The following is a 20935-nucleotide window of genomic DNA, read 5'->3' as shown; positions in this document are numbered from 1 at the left end:
GCGCAAATTCCACACGGACAGTGACCCGGGGCCGGGATTGAACCCGGGTTCTTGGTGCTGTGAGGCAGCAGTGATAACCACTGTGCCACCATGCCGCCTTACCTCCCCCCCCCCCCCCCTATAACTAAATTGAAACGTCAAAAGGAAACTTAAATTGAAATCTCATTCCAGGAGGTGATGATGCACCCCAGCCCCCGCGATGCCCACCGGTCACTGAAGGGAACCTGAATTTGTATAGCGCCTTGAAAATAAAGAAGGCGCTTTGCAGGTAAATGAAAAGAACATCAAGCGGGGTGGAAGGAGGAATTAGCATTGGGTGACCCAAAAGCTCTGTGGGTGTTACCACAGAATTTAATCCCAGTAACAGTGGATGGCACGGTGGCGTAGTGGTTTAGCACTGCTGCCTCACAGCTCCAGGGTCCCAGGTTTAATTCCGGCCTCTGGTACTGTCTGTTTGGAGTTTGCATGTTCTTCCCGTGTGTGCGTGGGTTTCCTCCGGGCGCTCCGGTTTCCTCCCACAGTCCAAAGATGTGCCGGCTAGGTGGATTGGCCGTGATAAATCGCCCCTTCGTGTCCAAAAGTGTTAGGTGGGGTTACGGGGATAGGATGGAGGCATGGGCTTAAGTAGGGTGCTCTTTCCAAGGGCCGGTACAGACTCGATGTTCTGCACTAGAAATTCTATGATTCCTAATTATAACCTTTTCTGATTAGCTTCCTTCTCGTTGACATTTTGTTGGTGGCTCCATCGCTTAATGGAGAAATTGGACTTAAGTCTCCATTTGCAAAAAATATGCTTCCCTTTCAGCTTCATGAGACAGACTTACAAAGGGATGAACTCCAATAATGGCCAACTGAATGAGCAAACGATGACATTAATAACATTTAGATGTAGCCGTCAGCCAAAAGGGTATTGAAAGTCAAAGAGATCTAGGAGTACAGGTCCACAGGTCACTGAAAGGGGCAACACAGGTGGAGAAGGTAGTCAAGAAGGCATACGGCATGCTTGCCTTCATTGGCCGGGGCAGTGAGTATAAGAATTGGCAAGTCATGTTGCAGCTGTATAGAACCTTAGTTAGGCCACACTTGGAGTATAGTGTTCAATTCTGGTCGCCACACTACCAGAAGTACGTGGAAGCTTTAGAGAGGGTGCAGAAGAGATTTACCAGAATGTTGCCTGGTATGGAGGGCATTAGCTATGAGGAGTGGTTGAATAAACTCGGTGTGTTCTCACTGGAACGAAGGAGGTTGAGGGGCGACCTGATAGAGGTCTACAAAATTATGAGGGGCATAGACAGAGTGGATAGTCAGAGGCTTTTCCCCGGGGTAGAGGGGTCAATTACTAGGGGGCATAGGTTTAAGGTGAAAGGGGCAAGGTTTAGAGTAGATGTACGAGGCAAGTTTTTTACGCAGAGGGTAGTGGGTGCCTGGAACCCGCTACCGGAGGAGGTGGTGGAAGCAGGGACGATAGTGACATTTAAGGGGCATCTTGACAAATACATGAATAGGATGGGAATAGAGGGATACGGACCCAGGAAGTGTAGAAGATTGTAGTTTAGTCGGGCAGCATGGTCGGCACGGGCTTGGAGGGCCGAAGGGCCTGTTCCTGTGCTGTACTTTTCTTTGTTCTTTGTTGTTCTTTGTAAAGGAGATAGGGTTGGTGGGACTGCAACTGCTGCATTGACGTACCGCATCTGCTCATGTACTTCCAGCTCTACAATTAATTGTAATAAGTTACTTTAAATGATTCATTCCCTCTCCTTTATTGCTCTTTATATTATAAGAAGGTGGCACGAGGAGAACGCTTATCCTGTGACATTAAAAGGATGTGACATTTATAAACATTACGCGGAGAAAGGTTATCATGCTTTGAATATTTCAAATGGAAATAAGAGCGAGGGTTTTAAATCAACGTTTTTGTACTCCAAATATCTGATTTCATCTTCTTAGCACTTCTACCTCGTAAACTGTATCTCACGTGGGGCGTGTACTCCGTGTATATTTTACCACTGTTGCATACCCATCCTGGTAGAGAATCGTAGTAGAATGCAATACCGGTTGCAGGAGAAGACAACACTTCTCCCCCATCTTGGCCTGGTAGAGCAGCACGTCCAAATCCCATTACCTCCATCACCTAGAAGAACAAGGGAAGTAGATGTATGGGAAGGACAGCAACTTCCCCTTCAACTCGCACCCAACATCCTGACTTGGACATGTGTCACCGCTCCATCATTGTCGCTGTGTGGAAATTCTGGAACTTCCTAGCGAACAGCACTCAGGAAGTGGCTTAACCAGGTGTACTGCGGCAGTTCACTCGGAACATAACCAGGGGAATTCTTGTGCTTGGGGTATTTTAAGTTTAAATTAGATGGTGCTTTGGTGACGGTTGATAGACTCGGTATCTATACTGCAACTCTAATGGGGCTGGAAATTCCTCAGCCTCAGCCTCTCCATCTTTCTTGGCTTTCCTGACCCCCCTCTCTTCACGTCCCCTAGTACTTGACTCTCCTACCCTAGGAAAGAGCATCTGACTATCCACTCTGTCCGTGCCACTCATAATCTCGTCAACCTCTACCAGGTCGCCTCTCAATCTCCGTCGTTCCAGTGAGAACAGACCGAGTTTATCTAACCTCTCCTCATAGCTAATGCCCTCTGTCATAATATGCACTCATGCACATTATAAGGTAAAGACAGGCAGTGACAGGCACCCAGGTTAGCCAATCAACACACAGGACAGAACACAACCAATCACCAGACAGAACACCAGAGGAGGGTTTCCTACTATAAAACACACGAGGCATCAGCACTCTGCTTCGCATCAGCACTCCGCCTCTTTCCACTGGTGACAATTGTAGTGACAGTCAGGGTGTATATATCAGTTAGCACCTTCTACACGTGGCTCAGAGCTAGTCTGGTCTAGTTAGTTAGAGTTAGCGTACTTAGAGTTGTAGAGCGTCGACCCACAGCAAACTGTGTGCATTGTTACAGAGGTTCAATAAATCGTATTGAACCAACGTCGAAGTTTGGAGTCTACTTTCCAGTCCAACTGCATCCAGTTGCAGTCCGTGTTACCCCAGGGTGAATAACACGACACCCTCCATACCAGGCAACATGGTAGTTAACCGCTTCTGTACCCTCTCCAAAGCATCCACATCCTTCTGGTAGTGTGGCGACCAGAATTGTACACAATATTCCAAATGAGGCCTAACTAAGTTCCTGTACAGCTGCAACATGACTTGCCAATGTTTATATTCAATGCCCCGACCGATGAATGCCAGCATGCCGCATGCCTACTTGACCACCTTATCCACATGCGTTGCCACTTTCAGTGATCGGTGGTCATGCACTCCCAGATCTCGCTGCCTGTCAGTACAATAATGGTGAAATTGTTCGCTGATGCAAAAATTAATGTATCGTGGTACTTTGCAGGTTACTGGCATCCTCCAACACGATGGTTATTTGTGGAATGGAAGCCCTATCTAATTATACCATTGGTAAAAAAGGAACAGAATAAATATAGGAGTTTTGTCAATTACTCTGCAATATTAGAACATAGAACATACAGTGCAGAAGGAGGCCATTCGGCCCATCGAGTCTACACCGACCCACTTAAGCCCTGACTTCCACCCTATCCCCGTAACCCAATAACCCCTCCTAACCGTTTTGGTCACTGAGGCAATTTATCATGGCCAATCCACCTAACCTGCACATTTTTGGACTGTGGGAGGAAACCGGAGCACCCGGAGGAAATCCACGCAGACACAGGGAGAACGTGCAGACCCTCCGCACAGACAGTGACCCAAGCTGGGAATCGAACCTGGACCCTGGCGCTGTGAAGCCACAGTGTTATCCACTTGTGCTACTGTGCTGCCCCACTGTAAAACAGTCGCCGGGATTGCCCATTGTGAGTCCGTCCCACGAACACTGCGAGCGAGCACGGAAAATTTGGCACTCAGCCAATGTTCCCGTTCACTGCAGAATCCCCCTTCCCCCATATCCCCCTTATCCCCCATATCCCCCTTCTCCCATATCCCCCCTGCCCCCTATCCCCATCTGCGTGTCTAACCATGCATGCTGTATTGTGTATTGCAGGACCAAATGTCAACCCCCCCGTTCCCGCGGATGGCGACCGCCCCCAGGACGATCCAGGGTGGCACGAGCCAGGGACAGACCTGGCCCATTAGGCATACGATGCCCCCAGGACAATCCAGGGCGGCCACGAGTCAGGGACAGACCCAGAGCACCAGGGAGACGAAGCCCCCATCTAGTGCGGGTGCGACGATACAGGCAGGCCAGACCCAGCGACGAGGGGGGCAGCCACAGGAACAGGCCCCCATCGCAGCCGACCCAGGACACACCTACCCAGGACACACCTACCCAGGACACACCTACCCAGGACACACCTACCCAGGACACACCTACCCAGGACACACCTACCCAGGACACACCTACCCAGGACACACCTACCCAGGACACACCTACCCAGGACACTGACACCCAGGACACTGACGCCCAGGACACACCTACCCAGGACACTGACGCCCAGGACACTGACGCCCAGGACACTGACGCCCAGGACACTGACGCCCAGGACACTGACGCCCAGGACACTGACGCCCAGGACACTGACGCCCAGGACACTGACGCCCAGGACACTGACGCCCAGGACACTGACGCCCAGGACACTGACGCCCAGGACACTGACGCCCAGGACACTGACGCCCAGGACACTGACGCCCAGGACACTGACGCCCAGGACACTGACGCCCAGGACACTGACGCCCAGGACACTGACGCCCAGGACACTGACGCCCAGGACACTGACGCCCAGGACACTGACGCCCAGGACACTGACGCCCAGGACACTGACGCCCAGGACACTGACGCCCAGGACACTGACGCCCAGGACACTGACGCCCAGGACACTGACGCCCAGGACACTGACGCCCAGGACACTGACGCCCAGGACACTGACGCCCAGGACACTGACGCCCAGGACACTGACGCCCAGGACACTGACGCCCAGGACACTGACGCCCAGGACACTGACGCCCAGGACACTGACGCCCAGGACACTGACGCCCAGGACACTGACGCCCAGGACACTGACGCCCAGGACACTGACGCCCAGGACACTGACGCCCAGGACACTGACGCCCAGGACACTGACGCCCAGGACACTGACGCCCAGGACACTGACGCCCAGGACACTGACGCCCAGGACACTGACGCCCAGGACACTGACGCCCAGGACACTGACGCCCAGGACACTGACGCCCAGGACACTGACGCCCAGGACACTGACGCCCAGGACACTGACGCCCAGGACACTGACGCCCAGGACACTGACGTCCAGGACACTGACGCACTGGACACTGACGCACTGGACATTGACACACACAACACCCACACACAGGGGACGGATGGACAAGAATCACCACTCCAGGGGACCCTAGACTTCGGGTTGGATGAGGAGCACGACACTACGTCACTGCTATCTCCTACACCCTCCACCATCGCAGAGACACTCCCCTCAGTTGGGCACTTTAGCGATGAGGCATCTGGGACACTAACTGGTGCGCACAACACAGCCATCCCGGTACAGCAGGTGGAGGCAGGAGCACCCGAGGGGCCGGGCGGTTGGAGGGCAGCCCGGCGCAAGCAACCATCTGCTGCCCAGACGGGTCCCGGATTCCTGGAGTTACCACATCCACCCATAGACCCGATGCAGTCACGGACCAAGGGACGATCGAAGGGGGTGACGGCCGGCTTGCGGCAGCTGCAGACGCAGGTGGAGGAGTCCATCCGCATGCAGGAGCAGGGAGTGGTGCCAGTCATGCATGCCACCCAGGCCAAAACCGCACGAGTGGCGTCCGCGGTGGAGGCAATGGATGCAATGGTGCCAGATATGGGTCGCAGTAGGCAAGGCCTGGGGCGTTCCGTGCAGGCGGCGTCCGTGGCCCAGGCTGCCCTCTCACAGGAAGCCATGAGCCAGAGCCAGCAGCAGATCGCAGTGGCGCTCAACGCCGTGGTCCACTCTCAGCAGGCCATAGCACAATCCCAGCAGGCAAAGGCCCAGTCTCTGGAGGCCAAGGCGCAGTCCCAGCAGGCAATGGCCCAGTCTCTGAAGGCCATGGCACAGTCCCAGCAGGCAAAGGCCCAGTCTCTGCAGGTCATGGCCCAGTCTCTGCAGGCCATGGCGCAGTCCCAGCAGGCAATGGCCCAGTCTCTGGAGGCCATGGCGCAGTCCCAGCAGGCAATGGCCCAGTCTCTGAAGGCCATGGCACAGTCCCAGCAGGCCATGGCACAGTCCCAGCAGGCCATGGCACAGTCCCAGCAGGCCATGGCACAGTCCCAGCAGGCAATGGCACAGTCCCAGCAGGCAATGGCCCAGTCCCAGCAGGCCATGGCACAGTCCCAGCAGGCAATGACCCAGTCCCAGCAGGCCATGGCCCAGTCCCAGCAGGCAATGGCCCAGTCCCAGCAGGCCATGGCACAGTCTCAGCAGGCAATGACCCAGTCTCTGCAGGCCATGGCCCAGTCCCAGCAGGCAATGGCCCAGTCCCAGCAGGCCATGGCACAGTCTCAGCAGGCAATGACCCAGTCTCTGCAGGTCGTGGCCCAGTTTCAGCAGGCAATGGCCCAGTCTCTGCAGGTCGTAGTCCAGTCTCAGCAGGCCATCGCTGAGGGCATCGGCGCCATTGCCCAGGTGCTGTCTGGTGTCGCACAGACACAGACAGGGATGGCCACCTGAGCTCCATGGCTGCAAACGTGCAGACCCTTGTTGATGCCAGGGTAGGCCTCCAGGACTGGCAGCACCAGGTGTCGGGGAGGGGGGTCGGGGGGTGTCGGATGGCCAGTCCATTTGCATACCCGATCCATGTAGAGGCCCGGGGGCCATCAGGCACCCCGAGGGAGGAGGAGGTGCTGGGGCCCATTCCGGGTCCCCCTGCAGGGGAGGTCCCGGTACACCGCGACACCTCGGACTCCCCCCTTCCGTCCCAGGTGCATCTGGTGGGCAACGGGCAGGACAGGCTGGCAGCTCGCCATCCCAGTCGCCCGAGCCGCAGCCTGGCCCATCTAGGCCAGGACACCCCAGGAAACGGCCGCCAAAGGGGTCCCTAGTCACAGGGCAGGAATCACAGGAGTCCACCTCCAGTTCTGCTGCACCATCTGTGGAACCACGTAGACGTAGTCAAAGGGCCCGTAAGGCTAAAAACACTGAGTAAGTTGGCACGGGTGCAGGGCACAGATTAGTTATAGGGGCTAGGGCATGTGTATGAACTGTTTGTTACTAAAATCACTTTTACACCGAAAGAAGCTGCCTTTGTGCTCTGTCCGATGCGTGCAGGGGTTTGGTGTGAGGTGAGGCCAGTGTGTGTGTGAGGGGTGATAGGTCGCCGGCCTCAGGTGAGTGTGCCCTCCCCTCCCCCCGGGTAGCCCTCGCCATCCCCCAGGGCAGACGACTGGACCGTGCGCTGCAGTGTCACGGCCGCATGCAGGGACGGTCTGGGTGGAGGGTGGTACTGTGGCCATGGGTCAGACATCGTCAAACGATGTAGAGCCCAGAGCTCATCGCTGGGCGGGTTGTCATCATCCTCCATGGCCTGCAATAGACACGCTTGCCCGGCTCGTTGTGCCGCAGGTGGGTGTGCAATGGAGGGGTGGTGTGCATGCGGGTGGGGTACGGGTGGTTGGTGTTGGGTGGGTGGGGTGAGGGTGGTAGGCTGGTGCCGTAGTGTGCAGACTGTGCCCATACTCGGCGATTCCCATGCCCCCCTAGTCCGTGAACTGGGCGGCTATCAGCCTGTCCCGTGCCCCCTGGCCCAGCCAGTAACGGTGGGCAGCCTCCCGTCCATGTTCTGATCATTGCCCCCATCCTCCTCCATCTGGGGAGGTCTGCACCTCGTCTTGCTGCTCCTCCCCTTCCCCCTCCTCTGCCCGCGGCACATCGCCCCTCTGCTGAGCTATGTTGTGCAGGACGCAGCAGACCACACCGATGCGGCCGACTCTATCTGACGGCGACTGGAGGGCCCCTCCAGGGCGGTCCAGGCACCTGAAGCGCATCTTTAACAGCCTAAAGCACCTCTCTATCACAACCCTGGTCGCTGCGTGGGCATCGTTGTAGCGGTTCACCGCGTCAGCCTGTGGCCTCCGTATAGGCGTCATCAGCCACGACCGTAACGGGTAACCCCTGTTGCCCAGCAATCAGCCCCTCAGCTGGGCGGGGCGTCCCTCAAACATGGTGGGGATGAAAGATTGCGCCAATACGAATGAGTCATGTACACTGCCCGGGTACTGGGCGCAGATGTGCAGGATCATCATGCGGTGGTCGCAGACCACCTGAATGTTCATGGAATAGGTCCCCTTCCTATTCGTGAACACGCCTCTGTCATCTGCAGGTGGCTGCATGATGACGTGCATCCCATCGATCGTCCCTTGGACCATGGGCATCCCGGCCGCCGCAGTGAAACCCGCTGCCCGGGCATCCTGGTGGGCGTGGTCCACAGGGAACTGGATGTAGCGGTCCGCAATGGCATATAGGGCGTCTGTCACTGCACAGATGCAGCGGTGCACCGATGCCTGTGAGATGCCGGACAGGTCCCCACTCGGCACCTGGAATGACCCCGTGGCATAAAAGTTCAGGGCCACCGTAACATTGATGGCCATGGGGAGAGGGTGTCCTCCCCCAGTGCCACGCGGTGCCAGGTGTGCCATCAGGTGGCAGATATGGGCGACGGTTTCCTGGCTCATCCGGAGTCTCCTCCTGCATGCCCGGGCCGTGAGGTCCTGGTACGACGAGGGGGGCGTCATCGGGTGTCTCCGTCGCCGTGGTATCACCACCACCTCCTCCTCCTCCTCCTCCTCCTCGTCCTGTCGGGCGGGCGGCTCTCCAGCCTGGGCGCCTGACACCTGCCTCCCTGGCACGCTCTTCTGCGGCAGCCTCCCCCAGGGCAACATGTAGGATTGCGGTTCCCGCCATGGCGGCCAACATCGCTGGGTGATGACCAAACATAACTACCTGCAGGGAGTGGGGGGTGGGGGTGGGGGGGTAGATGACATGTCATCATTGCCCATTGCCCCGCCCCTGCAGCCAGGTACCATGGGCTGCATGGTCGCTGTCATGATATGCACTCATGCACATAATGAGATACAGACAGGCAGTGACAGACACCCAGTACAGCCAAACAACAGACAGGACAGAACACAACCAATCAATAGGCAGAACACTAGAGGGTGGTCTCCCACTATAAAACACACGAGGCATCAGCACTCTGCCTCTTTCCACTGGTGACAACTGTAGTGACAGGCAGGGTGTATATATCAGTTAGCACCTTCTACTTGTGGCTCAGAGCTAGTCTGGTCTAGTTAGTTATAGTAAGCACGCTTTGATTAATAGAGTGTCACAGCGAACTGTGTGCACTGCTCAACAAGTTCAATAAAGCGTATTGAAGCAACATCACAGTTTGGAGTCTACTGTCAAGTACAACTGCATCCAATTGCAGTCCGTGTTACCCCCAGGGTGATTAACACAGTCGCAACTGTTGGAAGCTGGCCAGGCGGACACCCTCTCCAACCCCCCTCGCTTGCCCCGGCACGCGCTCCCCACCTCCCCCTCCCCAGCACGCACCCTCTCCTCCCCAGCTCGCACCCTCTCCTCCCCAGCACTCGACCTCTCCTCCCCAGCACTCGCCCCCTCCTCCCCAGCACTCGCCCCCTTCTCCCCAGCACTCGCCCCCTTCTCCCCAGCACTCACCCCCCTCCCCGGCATTCTCCTCCCTCCCCCCAACGCACCCTCTCCTCCCCGGCACGCACCCTCTCCTCCCCGGCACGCACCCTCTCCTCCCCAGCACTCGCCCTCTCCTCCCCAGCACTCGCCCTCTCCTCCCCAGCACTCGCCCCCTCCTCCCCAGCACTCGCCCCCTCCTCCCCAGCACTCGCCCCCTCCTCCCCAGCACTCTCCCCCTTCTCCCCAGCACTCAACCCCCCCTCCCCGGCACCCAACCCCCCCCTCCCCAGCACGCGCCCCCCCCTCCCCAGCACGCGCCCTCACCTCCCTAGCACACGCCCCACAACCCCCCCCCACCCTCCACAAACCCCCCCCCCCCCCCCGCCCTCGGCACACTCCAACGGGTCCTGCGCCCTGCCCCCACCAACTGCGGCCGTGCCGTCACTTCTCCTGCGGCCGCCCCACACCGAGCCCGACCTCCACGCTGGCCGGCATCAACCAGCACAACTGGTCGACGCCGTTAAATAGGTGGTTTGATCCGACCCGGAGAATTCGGGCAGCCCCGGGGCCTATTGCGTCGCATCGGTCCTCGCCATTCTCAGAGGTGGGCGGCGCCATTCACGTCAGCGGGATTTTTGGGGGGCCGGAGAATTCAGCAGCCGGCGGGGGCGGGCTTCACGCACACTCAGCTGCTCTCTCATGCACTCTCACCCCCTCTCTCAGGCACACTCAAGTCTCTCTCATGCACACTCACCCCCTCTCTCTCACACACACTCACCCCTCTCTCATGCACACTCACCCCCTCTCTCGTGCACACTCATTTCTCTCTCATGCACACTCACCCCTCTCTCATGCACACTCCCTCTCTCTCACACACACTCACCCCCTCTCTCGTGCACACTCACCCCCTCTCTCGTGCACACTCACCCCTCTCTCATGCACACTCACCCCTCTCTCATGCACACTCACCCCCTCTCTCTCACACACACTCACCCCTCTCTCATGCACACTCACCCCTCTCTCATGCACACTCACCCCCTCTCTCTCACACACACTCACCCCTCTCTCACACACACTCACCCCTCTCTCATGCACACTCACCCCCTCTCTCTCACACACACTCACCCCTCTCTCATGCACACTCATCCTCTGCCTTTCATACACATGGTCACCCCCTCTCTCATACACACATTCAACCCCTCTTTTCTCACACACACTCACCCCTCTCTCTCACACACATACGCACACCCTCACACGCACACATATTCTCCCTCATGCACATGCACAGATATACTTCCTCACATGCACGCACAGGCGCTCTCACACACAGCTGATAGCTCCAAGACGCCTTGCTCTGCTAGGCCTATTTTATCGCTGTGATTATTGTTGCAATTCGCCGGTTTCTCCTTTCGAACCGGTGCTTGCCAGCGACATGGTGGCCACCTGCTCCATGGACCCCCCCCCCCCCCCCCCCCCCCCGCAAGCCCTTCACAGACCCCGGGGTGGGGGAGATCCACAGACCCCAATTTGGGAACCACTGACCCAACATTTACTGCATAAGCTCAATTATAAATGACAGGCTAACAAATGGCTTCCAGGGTCCTTCAGCATAAGCCACGGCAGGAAGAGGGGAGGGGTGGTGGAATAGCAGAAGGGGGGGTGAACTGTAAGACAATTTATATTTTTAAACATCAAGTTTTGTCAGCTGGCTCATCCTTAATTTTCTTCACACTCCTTTCGATTCCAGCTTCCCCACATAGATCACTTTGCTCTGTGTTTGTGCCGCTTGCTGTTCTGCGCTGAGATGTGGCAGTGTTTCAGAACCCAACTCCTGTGGTAGCGGATCAGAATCCAAATGTATAACATCATGACATCTGTATATGTGCCAGCTTCAACAACAGGCAGAGTGCAGTACAACCATCAGTTCTGAGCCCCATGGAGATTGGCACAAACACATTAGCAACTCTAAACGAGCATTAGCAGGCGCGGGGTAAGCCAATGTCATGAGACCTTTGCAGGTAAAATGACCACATTCATAGACAGCGCGTTGCCGAAACCCGCTTGAAAGGTCATTCTTACTTACCGGGACTGTGGCAATTATTGACCGGAGATTTGAGCGCACAATCCGACGCTCACACTCCAGTGCAGCGCTGAGGGACTTCCAGAGGCTCCGGGCACGATTTAACCAGGAAAGGAATCTACGTCCGGTTTTGAGGGGTGTCGTTTTCATTGGCCTCGTTGAGTATCTCTCCACCGAAGCCGTGCTCAGAGTCGTTTTCAGTAAGAAAGGCTCTTTGCAGATCGGGATGCCGTTTTGTTTCTGTGCCCCGATCACTCGCCCAGCAACCCCCCCCCTATCATTCAGGAAGGCCCCCCTTGTTTCCAACCTCTCCCAGCCGCCCCTCCATCAACCACAGGGAGGCCCCTGGGAACCCCCCCCCCCCATCAAACTTCCCACCCAATCTCGTAAGGACCCCACCCCCACCCCTCCCCACCCCGGGCCTGGTCGCTGGCAATGCCAACCTGTCACCCAGGAAACCTGGCACTGGCACCCTGGCAGTGCCCCGACAGCATGTGGCAGTGCTACCCTGGCACCCCCATCCCCCTCCCCCAACCTCCCCACCCACCCCACCCCACCAACCTCCACTTAAGTATCTGTCAAGTGAAGCTTCTCTGAATTGCTTCTACTGCACTTACATTGGGTGCAATTTTCCCAACCACGCCCCGGGCCGGAGAATCGCCGCAACCGAGCCACGCCGCCCCGACGCCGGCGCGCGATTCTCCGAGGTGCGGAGAATCGGCGCCATTTGCGCCGCCGCGTTTGGCGCGGCGCCGGCCGCTGTCCAATTCCGGAGAATGTCTAATTCTCCGGCCCGGACGGGCCGAGCGGCCGCGCGGAAAAAGCAGAGTCCCACCGGCGCAGTCCACATCTGGTCACTGCCGGCGGGAGCTCTGTGCGAAGGGTCGGGGGGGCGGCCTGTGGGGGGGGGGGGGGGGGGGGGGGGGGGGGGGGGGGGGGGGGTAGGGGGGGCACCGTCCCCGGGGGTGGGGGGGGGGGCCTCCGATGGGGTCTGGCCCGCGATCGGGGCCCACCGATCGGCTGGCCGGCCTCTCCTCCCCCGGGCCTACTTTGTTGCGCGGCCGGCCCCTGAACCCCCACGCCATGTGGGGGCCAGAATCGGTAGTCCCCGCGCCCGTTTTGCGCCGTCGTGAAACGCGACGGCGTTCACGTCTGCGCGGACACTTAGTCCCACGATCGGTGAATCGCGCCCATTATTTTGTAAATAAGGAGACCAAAACTGTTCACAGTGCTCCAGATGTGGGCCGAATTCACCGGCCGCTCACTGATGGCGGGATACTCTGGTTTCACCGGCAGTGCACCGCAGTCCGCTTGTTTCCCGAGGGGGTGGGGGAGGCGGCTTCAATGGGAGATCCCATTGATGGCGGCGGGAACAGAGAATCACGCCGCCAGCGAACGGTGCGCCAACGAGAACATGAAGTTGGGAGGCCGAAGAATCCTACCCGTCGTCTCACCAATGCCCTGTCGCAAAACATCCTCACTTTTATATTCCACCCCCCCTTTCCAATGATCAAGAAGATTGCATTTGTCGTCCGAATCATCTGCTGTGCCTGCATACCAGCGTATTGAGATTCACGTCAAGACACCCAGATCCCTCTGTCCCTCACAGTTCTGCAATCTCTCTCCATTTTGATGACAAATTAAGTTTGCTGATGTCCTCCAGTTGACCACCCGTTTCCTCATCCTACAGGGATAGGATGGGGGAGTGGGCCTGGGTAGGGCACAGAATAAATGGGCCGAATGGCCTCCTTCTGCACTGTAGGCATTCTGTGATTACCACTACACTGCTCTCTCTGTATAAACTTCTTGAAAGGTGCAATGCTTGCTGGCGTGTGTGGGGGGGCGGATGGGGGGCGGGCTGTGTGCGGGGAGGTGGATGACGGGTGAGGGGAGAGGGCGGAGGGCAGTTCTAGACCTAGCGGACACAGATTCAGAACAATCAGTCAGTTAATTAGGACTGAGATGAGGAAAAACTTTTTAGAGTCTTAAAGGAATTAAAGGACATGAGGATTGCGCACGAAGGTGGAGTTCAGCTCAATCAGCTACGATCCTAGTAAATAATGGAGTAGGGGCGGTCACCATCGGCAGGACCGGAATATCCCACCAGTGGGATGGGCCAGGAAATTCAGCCCTTTGTTTCTTGATGGTGATTATGTCACTGAGAGAAAATGCTGCTCCTGCAACACGTGGGCTCCCTCTGTACACATTGAAATCCTTGTCGTGAATTTATGCCTGTTTTCTTTGGGATTGAGAAAATTTCAATCTCTCCGCCATTGGGAGCCAAGGTTTCTTCCTTACTTAGACCCTTGGGATGTTTTATTACATTTGATGCTCTCTAAATTATTGTTATTAATTTGGAAGTGATGAAGAGGCAAGGAACAGCCTTGGCAAACTGGGTTATGATTCATCCTGTGTTTTGTGAAAGCAAAAACCTACGCAGAATTTAAAAAAAAAAAAGAAAATAGTTTTGCCCTATTACTAAAAAGGAGTTTCTTTCTCCATATTTAAAGAGGGATATACCTGCATTGCTCTAGATTTGTCCCTGGAAAGAGAGAGTTGTCCTATGTGTAGTGTATTGGGTTAATAGAATGGCTAATGAGTAATATAGACAATGATGTATCAGTTGTTAATCTTGGAATCCTGGTACAATGGAATGTACGCTTTAGATTGTAAGCGAGAACAGCTGCCATTAATCGGGGAAAGGTTAGGGAATTATTCTTACGTTTTTGAGAACCGATTTACAGTGGGCAGTGGAAGATAAGGGCATCTGTGCCAATGCTCTGTAAATAAACCTGTGAAAAGAACTGGCTCCAAATTAATCCTTTACTCAATGAATGAATAGAAAGCCTTAAACATCAGTGACATCAAAATATACGTGCTAGACTCTCTCTCTCGAGATGATGGAACACTCTGTACTCACTAGCGACAGAACTACTCTGTAACCTATCTTATAATACTCAGAGATGAGTGTGGTAATATCACAACTGTAAGAACTGCAAGGGTTCATGAAGTGTCGATGTTGCGCCGACCTGGTTTCACAGGTCGGTGCAACATCGAGGGCCGAAGGGCCTGTACTGCGCTGTTATGTTCTATGTTCTAGCCACCAGAGGGAGCTACAGTTACAAGTATATTAGGCAGTGATGCTAAGCCTTGTGGGAGAGTGTGTGCAGGAGTTAGCTAGAGAGAGTCAGAAGTACAAATAGTGCGAGTGAGAGCAGATGATATTTTATATCAGTATAAAGATTAGCTGTAAATGAGTATCATTTAAATGTTAATAATCAACTGTGTATTCTTTAGGAGTATGTGTCAAATCCAAATTAGTAGTGTGAATATGCTATTTTGTGGTCTTTGTGAACATTACGCCAACCATCCTGAATTAAGCAACACAAAGAAGACCACAATGAGAAGGAATTTCTTCGCTCAGAGGGTAGTGAGTCTGTGGAATTCTTTACCGCAGAGAGCTGTAGAGGCTGGGTCGTTAAGTATGTTCAAGGCTGAGAGAGACAGATTTTTAATCAGAGAGGGAATGAAGGGTTGTGGGGATAAGGCGGGAAAGTGGATTCGAGGATTATCACATCAAATCAGTCATGATTCCGTTGAATGGTGGAGAAGACTCAATGGGCTGAATGGCCCACTTCTGCACCTACGTCTTATGGTCTTACAAAAGACATCACTGCCTTGTCCTCTTCGGGCAACAAAGATCCTAACCTGCGACCAGTATTCCTTTTTAAAATTTATTATTTATTTATTTCTTTTTATTTCTTTTATAAATTTATTGTACCCAATTCAATTTTTCCAATTAAGGGGCAATTTAGCGTGGCCAGTCCACCTACCCCGCACATCTTTGGGTTGTGGGGGCGAAACACACAAACACGGGGAGAATGTGCAAACTCCACATGGACAGTGACCCAGAGCCGGCATCGAACCTGGGGACCTCGGCATCGTGAGGCAGCAGTGCTAACCCACTGTGCCACCGTGCTGTCCTATGCGACCAGTATTCCAACTGGGACTTATTTAATATCTTCTGCGGCCACTATAGGAGCTCCCTTGAATTGTACTTCACAAATTTTGCTAATTCAAATGCATGTTTTAATGTAATTAATCAAGTTGTTTTGATGAACACTGGACTGGACTGATTAGAAACACTGCAAAGTTCAAACAAACACTGGTGCTTCACATGGGCTGCATGGTTCATAAGAGATATATTTCATCATTTGTAAATCACTGCTGTCAGTCACTGGTAGCCTGCTGAATGCTTCTTCATTAGCTTTCATAATAATTGAATTTTGTAATAATAATAATGGTATTTTATTCAAGAAACATATTTGCGACCCAAAAGCTGAATTGCAGTGTAAATTGCATCAAAAAATTCATACATGGACTGCTACGTTCACCAGTTTGTATATTCTAAATCTTGGATCTTTACAGAGATGACGCTAGTTCCTAATGTGAACAGATTTCATTTGTTGTGCTTGAATATACCTCTGCAGTCACAAAATGTCTGTATTCCTGCTTATGGAGTTCAGACCTTCGGGTGTTTTCGACAGCTTTATTTTACTTTTCTCCGAGTCCACACCCAGGCTTAACCAATCCAGCACAGTGAGCATGGATCAGTTACCAGACTCGCATAATCAAACCCAGAACAACTGAACACTCCACAATCTAAGTAATCAAATTTAAAACGGGGGGGCGGGGGGGGGGGGGGCGGGGCGGTGAACATGTAACAATTCCGCAATAACAAACAAATTGAGCAGTTTGTTATGACCCCCGACCGGGACGAAACTTGTACTGCATCCGATTCCCCTCCTACACCTCAGAATGTGAGCTACCCAAGAGACTAGGGGGCGGAATTTCCTCCCAATTGGAGGAATTCCCCACAGGATATAAACCCCAATGTAGTGATATGCATTAACAAGTGTACGTGTAAATATGTATAGCCTCCGACCAGTAGGTGTCAGTAAGTAGTAGCACGTGACACCATAGCTTGGAGGTGTCTTGGGGAGAAACCATCGTGGTTAGTCGGGTTTCTGTTAGTTCCAGTTTGATAGCATTAGTTTCCTACCCACAGTTTATTATACTACAATAAAATTAGCTCGTCTTGAACTAGATGTTCTTCAGTCCTCCGAATCAGTAATTTTGTCTCTGTACGAGAACATGACACCCGACGTGGGGGCAGGGCGGGGAAGGTGACCCTGCGAGGGAGTGGAGAGGAGTGCTTGTTGTATCGAGTGTGAGAATAAAGAGAATTGTACCCTGTCAGCCTGGCCTCTTGTGGAGTCCTTGCCTCTGTCCACAACACAGGTAACAGAGAAGTGGTGGATGGGATATTCAAAAAAGGAATTTGAATTAAAATTATGTTATAATTGCAAATAGATACACAATTGCTACATTTCAGGCACTGAAGCACACATGTATTTCATAGTTTGAGCACTGCATTAAGGACGCGAAGCATGTAATGAATAGGACTATCCTGATACCTTTCTGACCTACCTTTATGGGGTTGAAATTAGGCGGCACGGTGGCACAGTGCTGCCTCACAGCACCAGGGTCCCAGGCTCGATTCCGGCCTTGGGTCACTGTCTGTGTTGAGTTTGCACAGTCTCCCCGTGTCCGCGTGAGTTTCGTCCGGGTGCTCCGGTTTCCTCCCACAGTCCGAAGATTCGGTGGATCGGCCACGCTAAATTGCCCGTTAGTATCCAAAAGGATTAAGGGGGTTAATGGGTAACGTGCTGGTTTAGCACACTGGGCTAGCTCGCTGGCTTTGAAAGCAGACCAAGGCAGGCCAGCAGCACGGTTCAATTCCCGTACCAGCCTCCCCGAACAGGCGCCGGAATGTGGCGACTAGGGGCTTTTCACAGTAACTTCGTTTGAAGCCCACTTGTGCCAATAAGCGATTTTCATTTTTCATTCAGCAGAGAGCAGTAGCCCGCGTACGCTTCAACGTGGACAGCTGTCAGCCCTGCTCCGTCCAGCACGTTTCTGCTGCCTCCTCCCCCCCTAATCAAGCCATCTGTGAATGGATCATTGTTTTGTTTCTTACCCCCGGTGACATCTGCCCTTCATTTAAAGGGTCCCTGGGTGCAATAGATCCAAACTTCGCAGATGTCAATCTCTTGTTCGCACTGTGCATAGTGGGCAGCTGCTTATGTTACCTCCGTTTTCTCGGCAGAAGCAGATGGAGAGAAGAAGAAAGACCGAGAGAGAGGGGGAAATAATCTGAAGTAACGAGTCTAAAATTCAGCCAACAGATTCTCGCTGCTAACGTGGTTACTTTAAATATCCTGAAGCATCGCCCTTTAGACATCACCATCTCCAGTATTTTCTTTATTGTATACCTATTACATAGTTACGGGTGCTACTGATTCATTTTTTTTTTTGTTTTCCCTTCCTTTCAATGACAGAGGAAGTTCTCGAGAGATCATCTGTTGTCAAGGAGATTGCGCAGTGCTGCCGATTGTCTGTGGGTCCTTCATCTTCATTATTTCCAACTCAGCTGGCAGTATGGAGGACCGAGGCCTACTGCTGACACAGGCACACCTCTGAATTGCAGCACCAAATGGTGAGTCAGCCTCATACAGTTTGCCTGCTGGTCGCGCCATTGACCCCAGTTGTTTCCATGACTCATTTGGTGCCCCGTTCCTAAACCCACCGCCCCATTCTCTCGCGCTAACCATTTGGACTGGGCAGAAGCACATGAATACTTCATTATTTCACCTTTATATCAGACTGGACACAGAATGTGCCAGCCATTTCTTACCTCAATGATATACTTTCTGCACTTTATTCGCAGATGGCCCACTGCACGTATTCGTTCTGTAGTTGCTGCAAGTTTACAGGTTTCATTTCCGAATATCTAATACGTGTTTATTTCCCTCTGCTGGCAATTTTCAAGCACTGGTTAATTCTGTAAATTTCTGGTGCGGGATTCTCCCAACCCACGCCGGTGATCCGACCCCAGGGGGGGCTCCACAGTGGCCTGGCCCACGATCGGGGCCTACTGATCGGCGGGCGGGCTTATCCTGGTGGGGGCCTATGTTCCTCCGCGCCGGGCCCCTGTAGCTCTCTGCCATGTTGCGTTGGGACCGGCGCGGAGAAGGAAACTAACGTGCATGCGCGAATTCGCGCCGGCCATAGCACGCGTGCGCGAACACGCACCGGCCGTAGCGCGCACGCGCGGACCCGCTGCGCCTGTACTGACGCTGGTATCGGCAGCTGGAGCAGCGTAAGGCTCTCCAGTGCCGTGCTGGCCCCCTGAGCGGCGCAGGATCGCTGCTCCTGGGGGTTTGTTTACGCCGTTGTAAAACGCTCCGATATTTACGACAGCGCCAACACTTAGCCTCAGGATCAGAGAATCCCGCCCCTCACCTTTTAAAAAAAAATTTAGAGTACCCAATTACTTTTTTTTCAATTCAGGAGCAATTTAGCGTGGCCAATCCACCTAACCTGCGCATCTTTGGGTTGTGAGGGTGAAACCCACGCAGACACTGGGAGAATGTGCAAACTCCACACGGACAGTGACCCAGGGCCGGGATTCGAACCCGGTCCTCAGTGCCGTAGTCCCAGTGCTAACCACTGCGCCACGTGCCACCCACGGGGCTGTTAGGGAGGGAGTTCCAGGATTTTGACCCAACCACAGTGAGGGAAGGGAAGATATATTTCCAATTCAGGGTGATGAGTGACTTGGAGGGGAACCGCCAGGTGGTCACTGTTTCCAACGGCTGTTTTCGCCCCCCCCGCCACAAAGCAATACAGCCCCCCCAGAATTTTCTGCCCCCCCCCCCACTTCCCCATGGTACGAAGGATTCCTGACTCCCTCCACCGACCCCTTCCCCCACCCAATCACAATTACCACCCACAGTTTAGGAAGCACTGGCTTCGCTCTTTAATCTTATTTCCAAGTCGTCATGTTTCTCTTTGAATTCCCATATAAGGTGGATTGGCCCTGCTAAATTGCCCCTTAGCAACCAAAGGTTAGGTGGGATTACGGGGTTACGGGGATAGGCTATGGCTTGAACCTAGGTAGAGTGCTTTTTCGTAGGGTCAGTGCAGACTCGATTGGCTGAATGGCTTCCATCTGGACTGTAGGAATTCTATGATAAGATGATTGTCTGAAAATAAAAGACTTGCATTTCTATAATGCTTTTCATGATCTCAGGACATCCCTAATTGCTTTTCCACCAGTGAATTAGAATTTACAGTGCAGAAGAAGGCCTTTCGGCCCATCGAGTCTGCACCAACCCTTGTAAAGCGCACCCTACCCAAGCCCACACCTCCACCCTATCCCCATAACCCAGTAATCCCACCTAACCTTTTTTAGACACTAAGGGCAATTTAGCACGGCCAATCCACCTAACCTGCACACATTTGGACTGTGGGAGGAAACCGGAGCACCCGGAGGAAACCCACACAGAAACAGGGAGAACGTGCAGACTCCGCACAGGCAGTGACCCAAGCCGGGAGTCGAACCTGGGACCCTGGAGCTGTGAAGCGACAGTGCTAACCACTATGTTGCCGTGCCACCCTTAGTTTTAAAGTTGTAAAATGGAAGTCATCTGTGGTCAGCAAGGTTGCACAAACACACTATCACAATACACCTGATCACCAGTTTTAGTGATGTTAATGCATAAATATTGGGCAGGGCTCTGAGGAGAGCTCCCCTTCTCTTCCTCCAAATCGTGCCATAGGATCGTCAACGTCCACACGAGAGGAGTTAAGGCTTCATCTGAAAGATGGCACCTCTGACAGTGCAGCACTCGCTCCTTACTGCACCCGGATGTCAGCCTGCATTTTGCGCTCAAATCTCTTTGATTTGATCCCACAATCGTCTAACTCAAAGGCGAGAGTTCCACTCTCTGAGTCACATCTGACACCAAACGGTTATACTTAGTGCAGTGACTGTAAAGTGCATCAGAACTTCCTGAGAATGTGACTAACTCAAATTTAAGTAAAAATAAGTGTTTGTTCTTCTTTGGACTCTAATCAATGGGCACAACTTTCAGCTTCATGCATAGGAACTTAAGAACAGGAATAGGCTATAAGCAGAGGTGGTGGCAGAGTGGCATTGTCACTGGACGAGTAATCCAGAGACCCAGTGATCCAAAACTGGAGACCCAGGTTTGAATCCCACC

General features: G+C 53.8%; 1 protein-coding gene across 14 annotated transcripts in view; it reads left to right on the top strand.

Moving 5' to 3' along the window:
• LOC140404399 (protein mono-ADP-ribosyltransferase PARP6) overlaps positions 1–20935 on the top strand; it is a 142176-nt gene that overhangs the window by 9920 nt on the left and 111321 nt on the right. For all 14 annotated transcript variants that reach the window (XR_011938499.1, XR_011938500.1, XR_011938501.1 and 11 more), the window contains exon 2: positions 18209–18366. Coding sequence is in view for 11 of the 14 variants with exons in the window: in XM_072492879.1 (XP_072348980.1) it covers positions 18364–18366 (3 nt within the window). In the remaining 3 variants the exon portion in view is untranslated. The remainder of the gene's footprint in view (positions 1–18208; positions 18367–20935) is intronic.

This window comes from Scyliorhinus torazame, chromosome 30 (genome assembly GCF_047496885.1).
Source record: "Scyliorhinus torazame isolate Kashiwa2021f chromosome 30, sScyTor2.1, whole genome shotgun sequence".
Lineage (NCBI taxonomy): Eukaryota > Metazoa > Chordata > Chondrichthyes > Carcharhiniformes > Scyliorhinidae > Scyliorhinus > Scyliorhinus torazame.
The sequence above is the reverse complement of the archived record's forward strand: the minus strand, read 5'-3'. Positions and strand labels throughout refer to the sequence as shown.